This window comes from Pelodiscus sinensis, chromosome 10, assembly GCF_049634645.1.
Source record: "Pelodiscus sinensis isolate JC-2024 chromosome 10, ASM4963464v1, whole genome shotgun sequence".
In the NCBI taxonomy this organism is placed as follows: domain Eukaryota; kingdom Metazoa; phylum Chordata; order Testudines; family Trionychidae; genus Pelodiscus; species Pelodiscus sinensis.
Window position 1 is genome coordinate 12,608,462 of NC_134720.1, and position 22,350 is coordinate 12,630,811.

Consider the following 22,350-nt stretch of genomic DNA (forward strand, 5'->3'; position numbering starts at 1 on the left):
ATTTTCCTGAAAAAACTTCACTTATGTCTACACTGCAATCGCGTTCTTTCGAAAAAAAATGGAAAGAACAGGGGTTTTTTTCCAACATTGGTAAACCTCTTCCTACAAGGAAGAAGCCTTTTTTCCAAAAGAGCTCTTTTGGAAAAATGTATGTGTGGACGGGGAAGAGAGAGTTCTTTCAAAAGAAGAGGAAAGAGGAAAAAGCACAGGTGCTCTGGTGGCCATTCCATCCATAGTAATCCAGCTTAAATGCAAGATAGTGTCCATTCAGTGTGGACGCTGTCTTTCGAAAAGCAGATCGCTTTTTCGATGCGCTTTGGAGGCATAGACACTCTCTTTCAGAAGAAGTTTTTTTGGAAGATCTCTTCTGGAAAAGCTTCTTCCGAAAGAAGCCTGCAGTCTAGACATAGCCTTAGTGAAATTGTAAATAATGTTCGCCATATCCAAAGTGAAAACCTAACCAAAGAAATAAACAAACAAAAAATATTGTTTTGTTCTTTCTGTCACTCATGCTGCTGTATGATGTGTTGTCAGATACTATGGCAGTGAAGACATTTTAAGAACAGATAGAGAGTAGAGCATATAAATATTCCCTTTATACTTTTATTTTCTCCTTTTCCAAAATACAGTCAGAAATATCTACAAATAAGTAATTTTAGCAGCTATTTTCATTGTTTCACAATTGAAAAGGGGCCACTTCTGACACCCTTTTTTGTGTTGAGTAGCACCTTCCTTCCTAAGTAAGCTTCCTGATTTCAATAAGGATATTTATTAAGCAAGGTACTAATTAATATTATAATAATAATAAAACTAGAATGATGAGTTGTGAATTTGAGGGTGACTATGTTTCAATAATAGTATACTTGTTCCTTAAATGATATAGTTGTGTGCTTGTCATATCTTTCTTTGTGAACATTTAGAGAAGGGAGTATGACTCATTTGCAACTCTTCAAAAGTCCATCCTGGAGGAAGCTGTGGTCTGATGAACATTTGTCAAAGTTGTGTCTTTGATGGAAGGGTGGAGGTGTTGTTACATCGTTAGTGTTAAAGGAAGTCCTTTTCACTTTTCTCACTGAGGGTGAGACTTTGAAGGCACAAGAGAGACTCCAGTGAGGACCACTGCTTCATCCAGGAAGGAAATGTGGGACCATAAAGCCACACTAGAGCCCTATGAGAATTACACCATGGAATTTATGGGGCACAGTGCTGTTGTTATTGTTTTTTAATTTAGTCACATTTAAACCAGACTGGATTAAAAATATCTTTGAAGTAACAGAAATTAAAAAATGACATTTTACATCCCCTTTAAATGACATTTTACATCATATTTAAAAAATGTTTTATTGTGTATCAGGAACCTTGGGGTGCAGCTTGGGATGGTGGGAACATTGCACCCCCTAACTATCTCCAGCCTGGGCTCTCTCTCACAGTGCCTTGCTAATGACCAGAAACAAACCCCTCCCAGTGCTGCTGTCACTCAGCATAGTCACATGGGGAGCCCCCACCCCCACCCTGCTAGATTGAATGAATGATCTCAGAGGTACCCATAAATCAAACAGAAAGAGGCACCAGCTAAATCCCCCAACACGGTACCCCAGACCTTGCACTGGTCAATAAGACCAGTGCAGATTTATTAATTGGTTCACCAATTCATCAGTGAAAAGTGGGCATGTACCAGTTTTGGTAAAAACAGAGCATATTTGCATCATACAAACTCACTGGTAAAGATAAAAAGTAAAAGAAATGTATTGACTACAAAGATCGAATTTCAAGTCAGAATAGTTACCAAAAGAAAAGAAAATATAAACAGTCAGTCTAACCCTCACCCTTATTAGACTGGGCAACAGACAGGTCAAGCAGTTTTTCTCACCGCCCTGGATATTGCAAGTCCATAGTACACAGATTTCACCTCTGACATCATCTCAGTTGGAATCTTCAGTCTTCTCACAGTCTGGTGGTTTGCAGCATGGGTGGGGGAAGGAGAAAGGCCCAGCAAGTGGTCACTGTGTACTATTTTATACCCTCAGGCGCATGGGGGCTATTTGAGGTCTTTTAGCCAGGATGGCTAGGAATGGTGTCCCTAGCCTCTGTTTGTCAGAGGCTGGAGATGGCTGACAGGGGAGGGATCACATGAGGATTACCTGTTCTGTTCACTCCCTATGGGGCATTTGGCATCAGCCACTGTTGGAAAACAGGATACTGGGCTGGATAGACCTTTGGTCTGACCCAGTATGGCCGTTCCTATGTTCTTACGTGCTTGGAGAATGCAAGTCCAGGCACCTCTGGTGGTCATTGTTGTCCCACATAATGTTCAGCAATCCCTTGTGGTGGGGCTCATGCAGACGATTCATTGAGTTGAAGCTCCCATACTGGAAAATGGCCATGGATGGCTGCTTGCTGTCTCTGGACAGCTAATATCTGGCTGATTTGCAATTTACAGCATGCTGTAGTGACAACCATAAATACAATTCTCATAATCTCATCATCATTAATGATATACATATGTGCATAGAGAAATGACTTTTTGATGACCTTTCCCCCGATATCTCACAAGGGCATGCTTTATATGTCACAATTAGATACAGATGAGGAATAAGGGGGTTACAAGGTGTTCCCCCAGGGCATAGAGTGTCACAAATTGTAATAATTATTAGGATAAAATATGCAAGCTAAACTTAACTGAATGTAAGTAAAAATGATGTCCTCTAAAATTCAAAATAAATCACAGAAGCAATAGAGGGTGTAGTGTCTGGAGAAAGATTCATTTTTTTTCAAGTTAGTGATATTAATGTGGCTTTATTTCTGAAGACTGGGGATGCAATTTTTTGAGTGGTGCAAGTTCTTGAGGATGTGTCATATTTGGGGTTTTCTAAATTGGAAATTTAGTCCTACTTCTATTGATGCGTTAGCAAAGAATGTGGGGTTTATGGTTGATCAGTCATCCCACCAATCATTTTCTACTCATGAGCTTGCAGTGGTAGTGCTCCTATGAAAATAATAAATACTTTGTACTAATACAGTCTCCTCCATGCAAGGCTCTCCAAACACTTTACAAACATCAGTGAATTAAGCCTCATGATACCCTTCCATAGCAGACAATTATAATTTGCCCAACTTTATATATGGTAGAGTTGTGGCACTGAGAGAATAAGTTATTTGTCCAAGGTCACAAAGCAAATCTGCATCACAGCAGGAAACAGAACCAGACTGCATGATTCCCATCCCTGGTCTTTAACAACAAGGTCATTCTTCTTCTCTCCCTCCTTTCAGGTTCTGCAATTGCTGCTTCTTGTTCCAAAGCAGTCCAAACAAATGAGGGTAGATTGTCCTGTAGTTACATTTTCTAGCATTCTGCCCTGATAGGAAGTTTCTTGTGAGTGAGCCCATTATATTGTGATTCAGTTTATCTGTGGATGTTGTCAATGAACCCTTTTGCAGAGTGAGAAATTGCTTCCATTAAGCAAAGGTTTATAGGTTCTCACTTTGATCCCCTCATTGCCAGCAATCATTCTGTGGAAAAGCCAGTTAGAAAACCAAGTTATAAAACTTAGTAATCTAATCAGCCATTGTAGGAAAGACCAAACTTCAGTCAAGTTTCTTTGAAAAGATAAGGTCCCAATTTCATGCTCTTCTTAGGAATTGATTGTTTCTTTATTAATCATTCCACACCTCTTGTCAGTAAAGTGGTGACACAAGTTAATTACTGTCACAAGGTTATACTGTAGTTTATCATAGCTGAAAGTCATTATTTCCAATACAGCAACCTATTCTGGTATCTTGGAATCCAGGGTGAGAAATGAGGTAATTAACTTGCGTTGACTGCACTGTACATTTTAAGGACTGCAAATTTTTTAGGACAAGCCTGTCACCGAGCAAATTATGTACGCATAAATACAATAGAAAGCCCTGACAGAAGTAATTCTGGTTCTTTTGTTTTGTGTTGTGTTATATCTTCCTTTCCCTTGAGTCCACATGAACACTTGAACTGTTATAGAATCATTTTGTGGAATAATTTCACCTTCCATGAAGTCCAATTGACATAACAATCACCAAAATATATACCGAGTATGAGAACTGATTTCTAATTACACAAGTTGGTGACAGTGTGTTAGAAGCACAGAAGTATAAGGCAGACTTAAAAACCCTGGGAGAAGGGAGTAGAAGCTGCCTGCATTTCTCAGGATTGCCTAGTATTTTTGAGATGCCAATGGCTTGTGGAGCCATCTTCTTGTCCCCTACTCTGCAGCCCCAGCATACAACGCATTCCTTCTTTCCCCATCCTGATGGATAATGTCTTGCATGGTTGTGACAGCTGATGCAAGTTAGAAGTGGTGTCAGGGTGGAGCTGAAGAACAATCAGTGCCATTAACTCTTATTTTTCCCTTTTGTACCAAGAAGATTTCAGCTGTAGCAGAGAGTCCTGCCATGAATATAAGTGCACAGGTGCATTTGCTACTGTCATAGGGAAGTCTCAACATTTTTCTTTTGTGTTGCTCAACTTCCATCACATTAGCACTGGACAAGATGCAGAAAAATGCAGTACATTAAGCCTCTCTTCATAAATCTTTGTTATCATCACATATGCAGCCAAAATCAAATCAGCACATGCAGTTTATTTAAGTGTGGGTATTTTCTCTCAAAGCTGAATTCATGTTTAATGGTTCATTGTGGCCTCTTGCCTCTTATTTAATTGTATTTTCTCTACTGGGCACGAGGCTCTGGGATATTACTCCAGGTGTAGGCTTAAAAAACAGTGGTACAGTGCATAGTATTTAATGTGAATTTAGATTTACATTGAGAAACCGAATACAAACATTAGAAATTGTGCCAGTTTTATTAGTTGCATCATTTCCCCTGTCCCCAGTAATTTAAAAAGGTAAGCTGCAACATGAGCAGGTTGCAGAGTATCTTATTTGGAAGAACGTTGTCTTCCTGAAAGGGCAATGGTTGCAACAGACCTTTATTCAGTGTATCTCATATATGGCAGATAGACATGTTGGAATTTGTTTAGCTTACAGTAGGTAGCTTGTAGGTGTTCTGTGGACCTTGTTCAATAATGCTATAAGACTAGAAGCTGACCTCACACCAAGGATGGGTTGAAATGGTAGCGTGTTGTTCATTAAATTAGCTCCTGTGCTGCGTGGCATGGCACAGTCTGCTTTGTGATGACTGAGAGATCAGGGTGATAAATTGAACTGCTCGGGAACCAGGTTCCCTCATTGGGCCTGGGCACGTTATACGTTCCTCTTTTTCCTGTTTAGTATGAGACTCTGTTTATTAGCCCCCTAAATGCCTTCACAGATACACCTGCTGTTGACACAATAGTCAACAGTCAGTTCTCTCACCCTCACATTAAACCTCAAAACCCCAATCCATAATCTGAAAGCTTTACAGCGGATTTGCTAGAATCATCCCTGTCAGGGCCACCAGTTGCCATTCCTTAGTTCTGATCTCTTTGTAGACAGAATTGGATGCTTCTCAAAGCTGCTGCTGTTCTGTTTCCCCAACAGGTGTTCCACTATCAGCTAGCTGCTGAGTTGTCTTATTTCTGTTTTCTTAACTTCCCTATTGTTTAAAAGCCCCCTAACAATATTACAAAGTTTGTTTGGGCTCTGCTGGTGCATCAGTGCTTTAACTCACAATTATATTTTTTATGAGGCAAGTTGTTTTGTCTTGTCTCTTGACCTATAAATAAGTTTCAATTCCAGTCTCTTTTTTATTTCCTTGTGCTGTCTGTTGTAATTCCCCCATCAACCTGGAAGATGCCTGACACTGACAGCATAGACAGTAGTTACAATACCTCAAAAGAATCACAATCCAGCTGGAAGTTGTCTTAAGCCATCAGCTCAAGCAGAACCTTATCATTGTGTTTGTCTTTTGTGACACTTTCAGCATATCTGTTGTTGAGTTAGCAAGGCAGCCACAAAGAGAAGGTCCTTGAGATTAGCTGAATCAAATATTTTGGCTGAGGACTGAAACTGTGCATTGAAACTGGCACTTTTGTTCAAAATTGGCCTTTTATAGAGAAAGCATCACGTTGGCAGGCTTGAAGCAACTGCACAGATTGCTGCTGAAAGGACACATCAATGCTCGTTCCTCCAGAGGATGTCACTTAATTCTAATTCACAAGGAAGAGCAAGTAAACCTTCCTCAAAATATGTCCAACGAGCTTGTATTGATGATGAACCACATTTTAACCACTCATATAACTTGATGCCTTCAGCTCTCTTTAGACCCTCTGTTTTCATTTACTGTACAACCTGTTGATTCTTGTACAAAGGTTCTCCACCACATTGTGTTGTCCTGTTGAAGTATTAAACATAATTTGCCTCTGTGGCTTTGGCCATATTCCAGAAACACACTGGTACTGTACCAACAGTTTTCGTTGCAGAGATTCTTTCAATGCACAGATCTAGCTTGAGGCAAAGGCATGAATGACTGTGGCAGGAGCTGCACCAGAGCATAGAAAGTAAGATTTTTTTTCACGTCTCAATATAGAAAAAAACATGTTTCTGGCTATCTGCAAAATCCAGAAGTTGGCAGGCATCTGACATAATTGAGATTGCAACCCACTGTGACAGCAAGCTGAAATGCTCAATACAGAGAGCAATAATAGACTTCACTAGCTTCTCCAGATACCTACCTCAGTCAGTTGTCCTCTCCTCCATTTTATATGAATTGAACTCATGGCAGATAGCCTTCATCTAGCTATCTTTCTCTGCCAGGCATTGGGAAAGCAAATGATTGCCTCCATCTGGGTATGAGAGAAAGTGAAGCTCAGTTGTATTGTCAGCATTTTAAAAATGCTGTGATCCCAGATGCCTCACTGAACTGAACAGACATGTTAAAGAAGAGGAGTAACACTGCAGCTAAAAACACTTGGGCTATGTCTACACAACAGCATTATTTCGGAATAAATAACATTATTCCAAAATAACATCATCTGCATCTACACTACAAACTGTTATTTCAACATAATGTTATACCTGTAACCCTCGTTGTACAAGTAGTAAGAGAGGTTAGAGGAAGAGTGCTTCTTCTTGGACTTCCTACTGTGTAGACAGCGCTAAAAGCCTAAATAAGCTATTTTGACTTAAGCTCTGCAATTGATGTAGCTCAAGGTGTGTAGCTTATTTCAGCTTTAGCCCTGCTGTGAAGATGTGCCCTTGGAGAGTAGTCCTTCCCCATTCCCTGGGGAATGGGCAGAGCCATTCTCGGGTTATTCTATTCCTCCACGCAGAGCAGATTTATCAACAGCACTCTATGGCTGACAGGATGGACGCTAACTATCCTTTGTCATTCACTGCCACAGAACCCAGAGTACAGCACCCACTTTTAACCAGTTCCCTACTTGAATTAGTGCATGGAGGCATGAAGCTAATTAATTGTCTCCCTCTGTAGAGTTTCCAGCTGGTAAACTGAATGAAACTGTCAGAGAAGATGGTGTCTTTATTCTCTAAGTCCTTGCTACTACTACAGACTTTCAGAATAAAATATAACTATCTGAGGGTATGTCTACACTACCACCCTAGTTCAAACTAGGGTGGTTAATGTGGGCAACCGGAGTTGCAAATGAAGCCCGGGATTTGAATTTCCTGCGCTTCATTTGCATATTGCCGGGCGCCGCCATTTTTAAATGTCTGCTAGTTCGGACTCCGTGCCCGCGGCTACACGCGGCACGAACACGCGGCACGAGGAGTAACGGTAGTTCGGAATAGGAAGCTAGTGGGCATGGAGTCCGAACTAGCGGACATTTAAAAATGGCGACGCCCGGCAATATGCAAATGAAGCCCGGGAAATTCAAATCTCGGGCTTCATTTGCAACTCCGGTTGCCTACATTAACCACCCTAGTTTGAACTAGGGTGGTAGTGTAGACATACCCTGATTGAGCTTAACTGTGAAGTAGCTGGGAGAACATAGAATACTGGAACTGGAGGAGACCTCAAAGTTTTTCTTAATGTCCAACCTAAACCTCCTTGCTTCAGTTTAAGCCCATTGCTTCTCTTCCTATCATCAGAGATCAAGGAGAACAACTTTTCTCCCATCTCCTTGTAATTCCCTTTTAGGTGCTTGAAAACTGCTATCATGTCCCTTCTCAGTCTTCTCTTTTCCAAACTAAACAAACCCAACATTTTCAGTCTTCCCTCATAGGTCGTGTCTTCTAGACTTTTAATCATTTGTATTGCTCTTCTTTGAACCCTCTTCAGCTTTTTCACATCTTTCTTGAAATGTGCCCAGAACTGGACATAATACTCCAATTGAGGCCTAATCAGTGCAGAGTGGAGTGGAAGAATGACTTCTAGTGTCTTGCTCGCAACACTCCTATTAATGCATCCCAGAATCAAGTTTGCTTTTTTTGCAACAGTGTCACACTGTTGACTCACATTGAGCATGTGGTCCACTATGATCCCTAAATCCCTTACTGCGGCACTCCTTCCTAGACAGGGCCGGCCCACAACATTTTGGCACCTGAGGCAGGGAGCTCAAATGATGCCCCCATACCTCTTTTTCTCCTGACTGCTTGTTATGTCTCTTGTGCTCTCCTTCCTCCAGCACAGCACTCCACCATCTCTGTGCATCTAGAGCAGAGAGAAGACCTATGCACCAGCAGCAGACACAATTTTCTACAATCTGGGTCCTAGTGGCACCCTCCTCCCCCTCCCACAGTCTGGCACCTGAGGCGGCCGGCTCAGTTCACCTCATGGTAAGGCCTGCCCTGTTCCTAGACAGTCACTTCCCTTCCTTTATGTCTAAAACTGATTGTTCCTCCCTAAGTAGAGTACTTTGCATTTGTGCTTATTAAATTTAATCCTATTTACTTTACACCATTTCTCCAGTTTGTCAGGATCATTTTGTATTTTGACCCTCCCCTCCAAAGCACTTTCTACCCCTCCCAGTTTGGTATCTAAATCATTGATGAAGATATTGAACAGAATCAGTCCCAAAGCTGACCTCTATGGAACCCTTGGTATTCCCTTCCAGCATGAGTGTAAACTATTAATAACTAATCTCTGAGGGTACGTCTACACTACAACATTAATTCGAACTAACTTAGTTCGAATTAGTTAATTCGAACTAAGCTAATTCGAACTAACGCTTCTAGAACTAAAAACTAGTTCGAATTAGCGTTTTGCTAATTCGAACTAGCAAGTCCACATTGAGTGGACCCTGAACAGGGCTTAAGGATGGCCGGAAGCAGTGCCGGCAGGGCATCAGAGGAGGACTTAGAGCGTGGAGAGGCTGTCTCAGGCTAGCCGAGGGCTGCGCTTAAAGGGTCCCGACCCCCACCCCAGACAGACAGTTCTAAGGGGTGCCCCGCTTGCAAAGCAGTCCTGGCTTGGATTGCCCGGAGTACCCACACTGGGCACATCACAGCACTTGGCCATCAGACCGGCTGCACTTGCCGCAGGCTGCCATCTGGGGAGAGGGGGCAATCAGGGGGCTGCAGGAGAGCTTCCACCTCCAGAAGCCCGCAGAGCCAGCCCAGTCCTCCCCATCGGGGGCTCGTACCCCATTCCTCCCTCTCCTCCTTCCACTTACCCTTCCCTAGCCCCCCTTCTTATTGATGTACAAAATAAAGATAACATTTCTTCCAACATTGACTCTGTCTTTATTGAACAAAACTGAGGGACACTGGGAAAAGGAGGTGGGAGAGGGGAAGAGAAATGCTGGGAGAGGAGAGGGCAACTAACATGATTAGGGGTTGGGAACAGGTCCCAGATGAAGAGAGGCTACAGAGACTGGGACTGTTCAGCTTAGAAAAGAGGAGATGGAGTGGGGACAGGATAGAGGTCTCTAAAAGCAGGGGTTGGGTGGAGAGGGTGCATTCAGAAAAGTTCTTCATGAGTTCCCATAAAGAAGGACTAGAGGACACCAAAGGAAAGGAATGGGTAGCAGGCTTCAAACTAGTAAGAGAAAGTTGTTCTTCACAAAGCTAAGAGTCAACCTGTGGAACTCCTTGCTGCAGGAGGCTGTGAAGGCTACAACTAGAACAGAGTTTAAAGGGAAGTGAGATCAAGTCATGGAGGTTGGGTCCATGGAGTAGTCTTAGCCGGGGGTAGGAGTGGTGTCCCTGCCCAAAGTTTGTGGAAGGCTGGAGAGGGATGGCACGAGACAAATGGCTTGGTCACTGTCTTCGGTCCATCCCCTCCAGGGTCCCTTGGGTTGGCCGTGTCGGCAGACAGGCTACTGGGCTAGATGGACCTTTGGTCTGACCCAGGACGGCCATTGTAAGCTCAGGGCTCAGGGTCGGGGGTCTCAGTGGACCCCCTTGATTTTCATGCACACCTGCTCCTGGGTGGCCAGGCTGGCAGCTCTCCTGCCCTAAACAGCCACTTTCCTGTGCCTCGTGCGGAGATCGTGGACGAGGTCCACGATGTCTGCACTAGCCCAGGAAGGTGCCCGCCTCTTGCGGTCCAGGGCAAGCTCCCGGGAGCCGCCAGCCTGGTCCCGGGAAGAGGGGGTGGGCTGGGGGACATCGGATGGGTGGCTCTGTGCCGTGCCAGGTGCAGGGTCTGCTGGCTGGGTGCTGGCAGGCTTGCACCTGGCACGGGCACCGTAGCCAGCCCGTGCCCCTTTAAGGGGTCCGGGGCCGGGAGGGGGGCATAGAGTTTCCCTGGTGTTGGCCAGAGTGTTCCCTGGTGTTGGCTAGCCTCCCACTAGTTCGAATTAAGGGGCTACACACCCCTTAATTCGAACTAGTAAGTTCGAACTAGGCTTAATCCTCGTAAAATGAGGTTTTCCTAGTTCGAACTAAGCGCTCCGCTAGTTCGATTCAAATTCGAATGAGGTTTATTCAAAGTAGGAATAAGATCCTCCAGAAAAGGGCGCTTTTTCCGGAGGATCGGGCCAGTGTAGACGCTCTTTTCCGGCTTTTCTAAAAGCCGGAAAAAAGCGGCGGACATTTTTATTTAAATGCCGCGGGGGATATTTAAATCCCCCGCGCATTTCCCTATTGCGATTTCAAAAATTACCATGCCCCTTCCGGAAAAGGGGCCAATGTAGACATAGCCATACTGTTTCTATGCTACTATTGGACATTCCGTTTCCAACAAGTTTTTTGTGTTACTAGTTAGCAATATTTCATAGGCACGTGGGACATTTTTATTTTCACATATTTTATTTCACATATTTTATTTTGTGCCTTTGGAAAGTAGAAAATTACAGATTGTAATTTATGGTTCATTGAAGGTACAATATAGAGTTATAACAGATCGGCACTCACCCATTGCATGAATTTTGCCTTCAGAATTAGGGAAAGCTTTTGTTACTTTGTTCTTGCTTTACTGTACATTTTGTACATTTTGTATGGCTGTGAAAGTTATTGGTTGTTGAAGTGCACATTCTCTTCACATATGCTCATTGATCTGCAAAGATATCTGAGTTGTTGAGCGATTGAGCTACAAACATTACAAAATCTCCATGTGCTATGAGACCCATGCCGATGATCACAATTATTGGTAAAATTACTCATGTTTACCATGAGAGGACAAGAGTGACAAGTGCATCATTTTCTCTTGATCTGTGCTTTAATAATACTTAATAATATATGGAATTCTTATACATTGGTCTATTGCAACAAACTGTAAGATATACTCTTCTTTCTAAGCATGCAGGTACAATCATTCCTGTGTGTGTTCTAGTGGCTGTTACCTCACCATATGATGAAAACAACATACCTCTGCAAATGAAAACAACCAGCAAGAACACAGTTCTTCTCCTCTGCAGTACTATCAGACTTAGGGGCTTATGAGCATAATGTGCTGATTTATGCTGTCATGAGACAAAGTGGACCTCTAGAAGTAATATTTTTTATTGGACCAACTTCTGGGGATGAGACACAAGCTTTTGAGCTTACACACAGCTCTTCTTCAGTTCTGGGAAATGTATGCCAAATGTATGTGACACCAATGTATGTTGGTGTCATCTGCATAGAATCATCATAGAATTATAGGGTTGGAAGAGATCTCAGGAAGCCATCAAGTGCAACTTTCTGCTAAAAGCAGGACCAATCCCAACTAAATCAACAGAAGGGGTAGTCTGAACTTCTATTTCTAGCTCATTTTTGGGTCTCATTATCCTTAACTTTTAAAGTTCCTGGTTTTCTGTAGTAAACCTGATATTATCATTATAGCTGACAGTGAATCATTTTATTGTATTCTAGAAATGATCTCTCTGAAATAGTTATGTACTAATATAGACATCAGCATCATTGTGTGTAAGCACCAGAGTAGTATCTGAGCATGTTGCTTAATTCTGCATCCAAGTTTTTAAATAAGCTGTTTCCAAGAAAACATTATGGCTTCTTACCTGATAACCAGCTTTCTGGTTTGATTCCTTTATAAATGGTGGGGGTAGATGCAGACTAGTAATCCATTCTGAAGCTCCCCAACATTCAGGGCTGAGCACAGCCATTGCTACACACCACAAGAAATCATGAGCTTCCTTTCACAGTTGGCCAGTTCTATTAGCCAGTTCATAGAGGGGAGGCAAGACCCCCTCTTTTGCTGGGCCTTCCCTGTCCTCCCTTTTGAGTGGCTGGCTCCACTAATAATCATAGTCTCATACAGTTAAGTGAATGCATCACTGACATTGTGAGCAGCCCCTGCAGAGAGGAAAAGGAGAGGTTTTAGAGGAAAATACTCCTCTCACCCTTCCTCTCACCCCTTTTGAACCTCTAGAAGTGAATCATTGGTTGACTGTATGATTCCTGTACATGCTGAACGTAGAGTTGCAGTTCAATAATTATTTTAATAGCGACGGGCAAATCACAAAGGTTTGTGGAAGTTCATTGGTTCCCAGAATGTGAGGTGATTTTTAACACGAGAATTCTATCCCTCAGAGATTGTAACAGCTCCACATGGTCATTCTGCTCTTTCTTATAAGCCAGTTTAAGAGCACCTTAACAAGCAGTTTTTTGGTACTTTATATGTATTCAGAATGGTCAATTATGTCATTGTAAATGACACAGTAAAGACTTCTTCAAATGATATGTTGTAATCAGCTACAATATGTAGCCTCAGTTGTATTGTAGATGTTATTACTGTACTTTCTTGTGGAATATCAGACAGAGGATATCAAGGAAGGACCCCAGTGAGAGCTTCCAGTTAATTTAATGAAGATGATTGGAAATATTATTCTATTATATCATCTTCACTCTCCTCTATCCCCCCACTTAGTCCTGAAGTGTTCATAGTTCTTACCCTCCAATACCCACATTGCAATATTGGCCAGGATAATAAATCTGCATGATTGACCCCTGTAAAGCTGGCAAACCAATAAGGTGACAAACTGCATTTCCTGATATAATTTAAAGAGTTGGTTAGGAGCTTCAGGGGGTAGGTGAGTTAATCTGTTACAGAAAAAAACAATAAATGGTCTGGTAGCACTTTATAGACTAACAAAACATGTAGATGGTATCATGAGCTTTTGTGGGCACAGCCCACTTCTTCAAATGACCGGAGTTATGAGTAAGGGATATGAAAACTCGAAATAAATAGGAGAGGAGAAGGAGAGGAGGGAGAAAAAGAAAAAAGGAAGGGGTGTATGAGACAGAGCATCATTAAGTATCTGGAGAATTGGTATTTAAACTTAAGCAGATAAAAATCAAAGTCAATAGATAGATAGATTGCTAAAACAGGAAGGATACCACTCAGAGAGCTGTTAGCACTGTCAGAGGTTATTAAGTAGGAAGTGTCCTAGCCAGCCCATATCACAATTGAGTCCATTAGCATGTGAATTGAATTTGTGGATGAACTGTGATTCCAGTCCTTCCCTATGTATCTGGCTTGTGGAGCTGTCCTGCGACAAGACAGCCACCTTCAGCTCTGTCAAACTGTGATTAGGCAAGCAGAAATGTTCACCAACAGGCTTCTGTGTGTTCCCTTTATGTATATCTGATTTGTATCCATTGATTCTTTCCTGCTGAGACAGTCCAGTTTGTCCAATATAAATAGTAGTGGGGCACTGCTGGCATTTGATGACATAGATCAAATTACTAGATGTGCAGTCAAATGACCCTTTGATTTTGTGGCTTATGTTGTTTGCTCCAGAGATGAATTTGTTAGTGTAGTTATGTGGGCAGAGTTGGCATCTTCTTTGGTTGCAGGGCTGGGTTCCTGGAGGCTTATGATGTGGTTGTGTAGCATGGTTATCAGAAAGAATGCATTTCAGGTTAGGTGGTTATCTGTAAGCAAGAATAGGTTTTTCTCCTAAGGCCTCTGAGAGTGAGGAATCATTTTCCAAGATGGGTTGTAGATTGTGTATAATGCATTGGAGGGGTCTGAGTTGTGGACTCTAGGTAACAACAAGAGGAGTTCTGTTATTTTCTCTTTTGGGTCTGTCTTGAAGTAGTTCATGTCTGGATATTTTTTTGGCTCTGTCAATTTGATTTTTCACTTCCCCAGGTGGGTATTTCAGTTTTAGGAATGTTCAGTAAAGATCCTGTAGGTGATTGTCCCTCTCTGTGGGGTTGGAGCAAATCTGGTTGTATCGTAGGGCTTGGCTGCATACAATCGACTGAAAAATGTGTCTGGGATGGAAGCTGGAAGCATGAAGGTAAGTGTAGTGGTCGGTGGGTTTCCGATAAAGGGTGGTGTAAATTTGTCCATTATTTAACTGTACTGTGTTGTCCAGGAAGTGGATTTCTCTTGTAGGCTGGTCCAAGCTGAGGTTGATAGTAGGGTAGAAGTTGTTGAAATCCTTGTGGAATTCTTCATGAGTGTCTTTTCCGTGGATCCATATGATGAAGATGAAATTGATGTAGAATAAGTAAAGTAGAAGTATTGGGGGCGAGAGCTGAGGAAATGCTGTTGAAGGTCAGTTTTAGGGGGTGAGTCCGGGTCCTAGAACAGATGTGCCCCCCATCGTGGAAAAAAAGCCCCCCCCCCCAACCTAGTCCCAACATTCGATGCCCCTTGCTCTGGGGAAATATGGCCCTCTGGCCTAGTCCAAAAGTGAATACCCCTTGCTCAGGGGAGATACGGTGCTCGGGCCTAGTCCAAGAGCTCTTAGCCCTCTCCAAGGGTGGAGACAGCCTTCTGGCCTACTTCTGGGGTGAGCCCCTCTCAAAGTCCTGGAGGCTGATTTGCGGTGGGATGGAGAGGTAGGGGGACCCGGGCCCTCCCACTCCACCAGGTCCCAGCCCTGGGCCCTGATGGCAGTGAATGTTTTCACTGCCTGGTCATCGGGGATGCCTGCCAAAACACGCTGACCTTCCAGAGGTCAGTCCTCCACCCTGCACTCCTTCCTACCTCTTCCCCCACTGTGCAGGATCCTCTGTCGCTGCAGCTGCGGCTGGGGCTATTCCTGAGACGTCTGGGACTATGGGTGCTGCTCCTGGGTGGCTGCGGTGGTGAGTGCGGCTCCTGGGGCGGTAGCAGCCCACGTATGGCTCCTGCAGTGTCTGGGGCAGCTCAGGAGCTCCTCCCTGAGCTCCAGCCCCTCTGGCTTTTTCCCCTAACTGCTAGCCTGCCTGGACTTTTATCTGCACCCTAACTCTCGAGCATGCCCAGCAGAACAACGGGGGTGGGGTCCCTTCAGCCAGCTGGGCCAAGGGAACTCCTTGGGCTTCAGAGTGGGGCAGCACTACCCCGTCATGGTCAGCCTTAAAGATGTTGGCATATTGTGGTGCCCATGGCTGTGCCACTGATTTGGAGATAGAAATTGTTTCTGAATTGGAAGTAGTTGTGGCTGAGGACAAAGTCTCAGAACTCTGTAATCAGGTGTTCAGTGTTGTTATCGGGGATAGTGTTCCTCATAGCCTGTAATGTCTTTGGAGGTAGCTAGGAGTGTGGGTAGCATAGGGTCTGAGGAGGCAGTTGATTGTAATCTTTAAATCTTTGAATGTATATGTTTCATCCTCCATCACATTACAGCAATTCACATCAGTTAGTAAACTCTTGCCATTGGTTTCTAAACTTTAAGTCTTCAGGATCAGTGTCAGGGTTTTAGACAGAGGCCCTTTTCTGTGGAGCTTGGTCTCTTAGGGTATGTCTACACTACCCTCCTAGTTCGAACTAGGAGGGTAATGTAGGCATACCGCACTTGCAAATGAAGCCCGGGATTTGAATTTCCCAGGCTTCATTTGCATAAGCGGGGCGCCACCATTTTTAAAACCCCGCTCGTTCGAACCCCGTGCTCCTCATTCCACGAGGAGTAACGGTAGTTCGAACTAGGAAGCCTAGTTCGAACTACCTAGTTCGTGCCCCGTGTAGCCGCGCTGCACGGGGTTCGAACGAGCGGGGTTTTAAAAATGGCGGCGCCCCGCTTATGCAAATGAAGCCTGGGAAATTCAAATCCCGGGCTTCATTTGCAAGTGCGGTATGCCTACATTACCCCGCTAGTTCAAACTAGGAGGGTAGTGTAGTCATACCCCTAGGGAGTCTGGTATGAACTTGGTGTATACTGGAAGGAGCTTAATGTACCATAAAAACTGATCCTGAAGTAGAAAGGTTGAAAAAGTGAAGATTTTCATGGACTCTGCAGAAATCCATCCAGAGGAAATTTTCTGCATGATGGACAGATTGGCACATGAGAAAACAGAGCTGATCTTTTTCTCACTGTGGGGAGTCTGAGATAAATAACGATTCTCTATGTGATGCCACCAGAGAAGAAAAAGGGTGATTGATGTTCTTTGGCTGAAGAAAGCATCCAAGGGTATGTTGTGAGATGTCTGCTCCAATCACTGGGCAATGAAGAAATTCCAAACCTCTGCCTACAAAACCGCCCCACAACACCATTCAATGTCTATAGTCCTTCTTATCTAATCTATCTATCTATCTATCTATCTATCTATCTATCTATCTATCTATCTATCTATCTATCTATCTATCTATCTATCTATGAAATAACTGTTTTTTATACCAAATAGAGCATTGAGAGTCGGGGAAGAGGATCTCAGGGCTTTAGTAATCAATGTTTAGAAGTGTACTCAGAAGATTATATGGAGATTTATACAAAGTGTAGGACAGTAGCTCAGTAACTTCAATTACTTGCAAGTGGTGAATATTAAAATCTATTTTTGACCACTAAACGTGAATATGATAATAAAGATGAAGATCTCAGATGCTATATTTCACATATGGCACAGGTGGACCATGGGCCAAATCTGGATTGCCAGTTGCTTTAGAACACACCCCAAAACCTTTTTTTATTTGATTATCATTATTGTTATATTTTATTATTTTCTCTGTAGTATGGATCTTGACTATGTCTTAAACAAGAAATTTGGACCTTGACAAAAAGTAATTTGCTGCCCCGGTGTAGAGTGAAGTGTCTTATTTGCCTAATTAGTTGGCTATAATATGCCAATGCAGCTATGATTTCTTGATCACTTCAGGTTGGAATTCATAATGTTTGAAGTCCTCTGAGATTTGAATTCAGAGAAACTGTCTTTTTTTCTTCATGTTCATGTCTGCATGTTCATGGCACTTGGTTAGCAAACTCAGTCAAACTGAGTGATGATTAGCATGTTAGGAGTCTAGTGGCTGGGTGTACACAGAGAAGGAACTCAATTCTGGAATTCACTTCTCATGTTAGTTCCACAGAGGCCAAGACTTGTTGACTTCCAGGATAGAGTGCTAACCCTATTTTTTCTTTCAGGATTTGCCTGAGGGGATAAGGTCAGGCAATGTTTATGCAAATTTATAGCTGAGCAAAGTTCTGGAGTCTACTTTTGATGAACATTGTATAATGCCTCATTTAAAAAAAAAAGCACATGCTGCCAGAAAAGTGGATGAGTGTTTATCAAAGAAGAAAGATAAATATATGCACACCCAAATAAATGGAAAACTATGTTTAGTCTGCACAAGCATAAAATGGAGTATAAAATCTCATTTCAATGTTATATTTAATTCTGTTTGTTTGCATCCTGTTTATATTTTAAAATTGTCAAATACCTTTTTATTTTCAAATTCTGAAATAACTACATTCCTGGGTGGGAATTTTATGTTTCAACAAGTGCATTGTTGGAGCATCCATGAAAATAGCAGTTTACAGTAATGGAAATGCTGACTGAACCTTAAATATAGTGGTGTTCCTGGATGCCATGACAGCAACGCATAAAGCATATTCTAGTTGAGACTCCGTTCACTCAATTTTAGTAACCGGGATTGCAGAAGATTAACAGCATTTGACTGAAATGGATATTGAACCTATATTTACATGCTACAATATTGTAAGCTGACACATTGGAATATCTACATTTACGTATTATCAACTGAAAAATTTTGCATTCTGTTTCTTCTAGGAGGGGAAGTTGCAAAACCCAGATTTGCTCAGTATTTCCATGGCAGCCTTGCCAGCCTCACTATCCGGCCAGGCAAAATTGAGAGTCAGAAAGTGATTTCCTGTTTGCAGGCCTGCAAGGAGGGTCTGGATATTAATTCTCTTGAAAGTCTTGGCCAAGGAATAAAGGTGAGAGATGAACTGATATCTTTGATAAAATGTAGAGCTGATATATGAAGTGGAGAGCCCAACGTAGTGTACACACAGTACAAATGTACTCCTCAAAGCAATATAATTTCCCATAAAGTCATGCAAAGAAAAAAGGATAACATGAGAGGAGCTATGATTCCAGAAAGAAAAATATTACCATTGTGTCAATGATACACACTGAGGCTACGTCTACACTGGCCCCAAATTCCGGAAAAGGGATGCAAAGCAGGTAAGTCAGAATAGGGAAATCCGCGGGGGATTTAAATATCCCCCGCGGATTTAAATAAACACGTCCGCCGCTTTTTTCCGACTTGGGGAAAAGCCGGAAAAAAGCGTCTAGACTGGCGCGATCCTCCGGAATAAAGCCCTTTTCCGGAGGATCTCTTATTCCTACGTTCAGGTAGGAATAAGAGATCCTCCGGAAAAGGGCTTTATTCCGGAGGATCGCGCCAGTCTAGACGCTTTTTTCCGGCTTTTCCCCAAGCCGGAAAAAAAGCGGCGGACGTGTTTATTTAAATCCGCGGGGGATATTTAAATCCCCCGCGGATTTCCCTATTCTGACTTACCTGCTTTGCATCCCTTTTCCGGAATTTGGGGCCAGTGTAGACGTAGCCTGAGGGTATGTCTACACTACAGCACTAATTCGAACTAACTTAATTCGAATTAGTTAATTCGAACTAAGCTAATTCGAATTAGTGCATCTAGACTTAAAAACTAATTTGAATTAGCATTTTGCTAATTTGAACTAGCGCGTCCACATTGAGTGGACCCTGAACCGAAGTAAAGGCTGACCGGAACCAGTGCCAGCAGGGCATCAGGTTAGGGCTTAAATGTGGAGCTCCTGCCTCTGGCTAGCCGAAGGCTGTGCTTAAAGGGACCCGACCCCCACCCTGGACAAACAGTTCTCAGGGTTCCCTGCTTGCTTGTCTATCTCGATGAGGGACAGCAAAGCAGTCCTGTCTTGGAGTGCTCTGAGTGCTCTCACTCGGCACATCACAGCACTCAGCCATCAGCCCGGCTGCACTTGCCGCAGGCTGCCATCCAGGGGGGCCAATCGGGGGGCTGTCAGGATCCAGGAGACCCTGCAGGAGAGCTTCCACCCCAAGGAGCCCACAGAGCCAGTCCAGTCCTCCCCATCGGGGGCTCCTGTCACATTCCTCCTTCACCTCCTTCCACTTACCCCTCTCTAGCCCCCCTTCCTGATGTAAAAAAATAAAGGACACGTGTGTTCAAAAATACAAACTCTATTAATTTAACAAAACTGAGGAGGAGGAATAAAACTGTGGGGAGACGGGGGAAAGGAGGTGGGAGAGGGGAAGAGAGAGGGTGGGTGAGGGGAGGGGGAAAACTGGGAGGAGGGAGCTGGAAGGGGGAAGCAAGGGGAGGGAGGGGGAGGGGAAACTCAGGGATCGGGGTGGGGGTCTCGCCAGGCCAACCGCCTCCCAGCATGGCGAGGGAGGGGGCCTCGGCGTCCCCAGAGGGATGGTGTGGAGGGTGCAGAGGTTGAGGTAGGGGGGATAGACATTGAGGAGGAGGGTGTGGGGGTTGAGGAGGAAGAGGTGGGAGGGGGGGCAGGAGTGGAAGGAGGGACAGTTGTTGGGGGTGCAGAAGGCGCAGGACCAGCACAGGGCACCATGCTCTGCAGCAGGGCCTGTAGGTTTGCATTTCTGGCTCGGTCCTCAGCCAGCTGCTCCTGGTGGAGCTGAAGGTCTGCCTGCATCCAGGCCTCCACTGTGCGGTGCAGGGCTCGCAAGGACCCCAGGTGCTGGTCCCAGTACTCCTGCTCCGTGGTGGTGGTCCAGAGCAGGCCACGGGTGCGGGAGCATGTCCCGGGCGGGGTGGTGCGCCCTGCATGAGCAGCTAGGCGTTAGTCCTCGTAGAATGAGGTTTACCTAATTCAAATTAAGCACTCCGCTAGTGTAGCGCCTATCAAAGTTAATTCGAACTAACGTCTGTTAGTTCAAATTAACTTTGTAGTGTAGACATACCCTTAGAAAGTCAGGCATTTCACAGACATTTCATAGTTCCTAAGACTTTCCAGGTCTTGCTGTCAAGGACCTATTTTGGTACCCTTTACAAAAATGGATATGCTTCTACAGACTGCTCTATTTTATTGAATTTTGATCAAAAATAGCTTTAAAGCAACAGAAAACATAAATAAAACTTTATTTCATCTGGTGGCAACTAAGCCCAACTGGGTTGAGTGTGTTAGCAACATGAGAGGCAACATATGTTTCACAAGAAATCTACATTAAAAGGACATTAAGAGGGGGAGATTAAGCATGCAAGAATCAGGAAATGCAAAGATTAAAGTTGCATGCGCAGCTCTAACTGTGTTTGCACATAAGCCTTCCCTCATGGTCTTTAATGACATAATCACGTTATTAAACTAATAAGGTGCATCTAGACTGGCAAGATTTTGTGCAAAAGTGGCCGCTTTTGTGCAAAAACTTGCCAGCTGCCTACACTGGCTGCTTGAATTTGCGCAAGAGCACTGACTTTGTAATGTACAAAATCAGTGCTTCTTGTGCAAATACTTTCCCACTCTTGCTCGGGAAAAAGCCCTCTTGCGCAAGAGTACTTTTCTCTAAGCTGCATATTTTAACAAATGTGTCACTCCCAAGTACTATACATTTTCTTTTTAACCAGCACCACAATCATGCTTTGGCATATTTTGGGGAGTTAGCCAGTTCACTAATATTGAGTTATTTTAACAGCTTAGATAATCACAATACAACTTTCCCTTGAAGCAGAACAGAGATTTAGACAATTAACTAGGAAGATTTTAATCAAGAAACTATTGTGAAGATGGTATTTACTGTGTATGTTGTGTGAGCTCTGGCATATACCAAATCTGGCATATTAAAAGTGATATAGAGACCCTCAAGAAGCTACATATGTGAATCTAGGCATGACATTATGTTATTGCATCTACAGACAAAGGGGCAACATTTAAGTTGCATGCACAAACTTAGGAACGGATTTCAACATTTACTTGTGAGAGCAGGTAATACTCAACATAAATAACAGCTTTAGGTTTATGTGGTAAAGGTAAGACTGTTTCACTGTTTTTAAATGAGTTTGATGAACATTTTCGGACAAATAATTTATTTGCTGACTAATGAAGTTTCAGGTTGGCTGAAGCTACTCACAAAAGTGATACAAATTCACAGAATAGTTTCCAACAAAACAAATTTATTTGGAGAGGACCCCTAGATTCACTAGAGAATTTAGGTGACAATCACAAAGCCACTAGAGGAGGAAGTTGTAGCCCCCTTGAAAGCTTGTCTTCTACCTCCTAGCTGAGTGCCCCCTAAATAGTAGGCTATTGGCTATTCTGGGATGGGACCCCGTCTCGCCTGTTGTTTACATAAGTATGGATCAGGGACAAATTTGGGTCGCCCACATTCCAGATGAGTGATCTCTCACTCTCTTTGGAACAATAACTAATCAAGCATTTATAAGAAGTGGAACGCCCTTAACTCCATCACCACCACTACTTCCCCCAGTAGTTTTTTTTAAATCTACCCCTTCATTTTCCTTCACTTTTATTAAAAATACCCCCAAATGAAATGTTTTGTTTTGTGTTAAATTAACCCCAAATGAAATTTGTCAACTTTCTGATTTAGCATTTTTATAAAAATTCTGAAAAAATATAGTTTGGTCTAGGTCATATCAATTTTTTTCTGGATATTCTAGATACCCGAAAAAAACCAATTATTTATTTTGTTCTATTTTAAACCTGATAAATGTCAGTATTGGATAGCTATATTTCACTGCCTTATTCATACCTGGGTAAAATATATTGCAGGGAAACATTTTTTGCAGTATTCACCTTTCAATACCGCACAAAAGGCCCACCAAAGTACTTTGTTTTCATGTTTTATTTATTATAGTGAAAACATTAATGATTT

At 43.1% G+C, this 22,350-nt stretch overlaps 1 protein-coding gene across 1 annotated transcript in view; it reads left to right on the plus strand.

Moving 5' to 3' along the window:
- Positions 1–22,350, plus strand: part of CLSTN2 (calsyntenin 2) — an 810,104-nt gene that overhangs the window by 758,295 nt on the left and 29,459 nt on the right. The window contains exon 10 of the mRNA XM_075937529.1: positions 18,249–18,415. Within this exon, the coding sequence (XP_075793644.1) occupies positions 18,249–18,415 (167 nt within the window). The remainder of the gene's footprint in view (positions 1–18,248; positions 18,416–22,350) is intronic.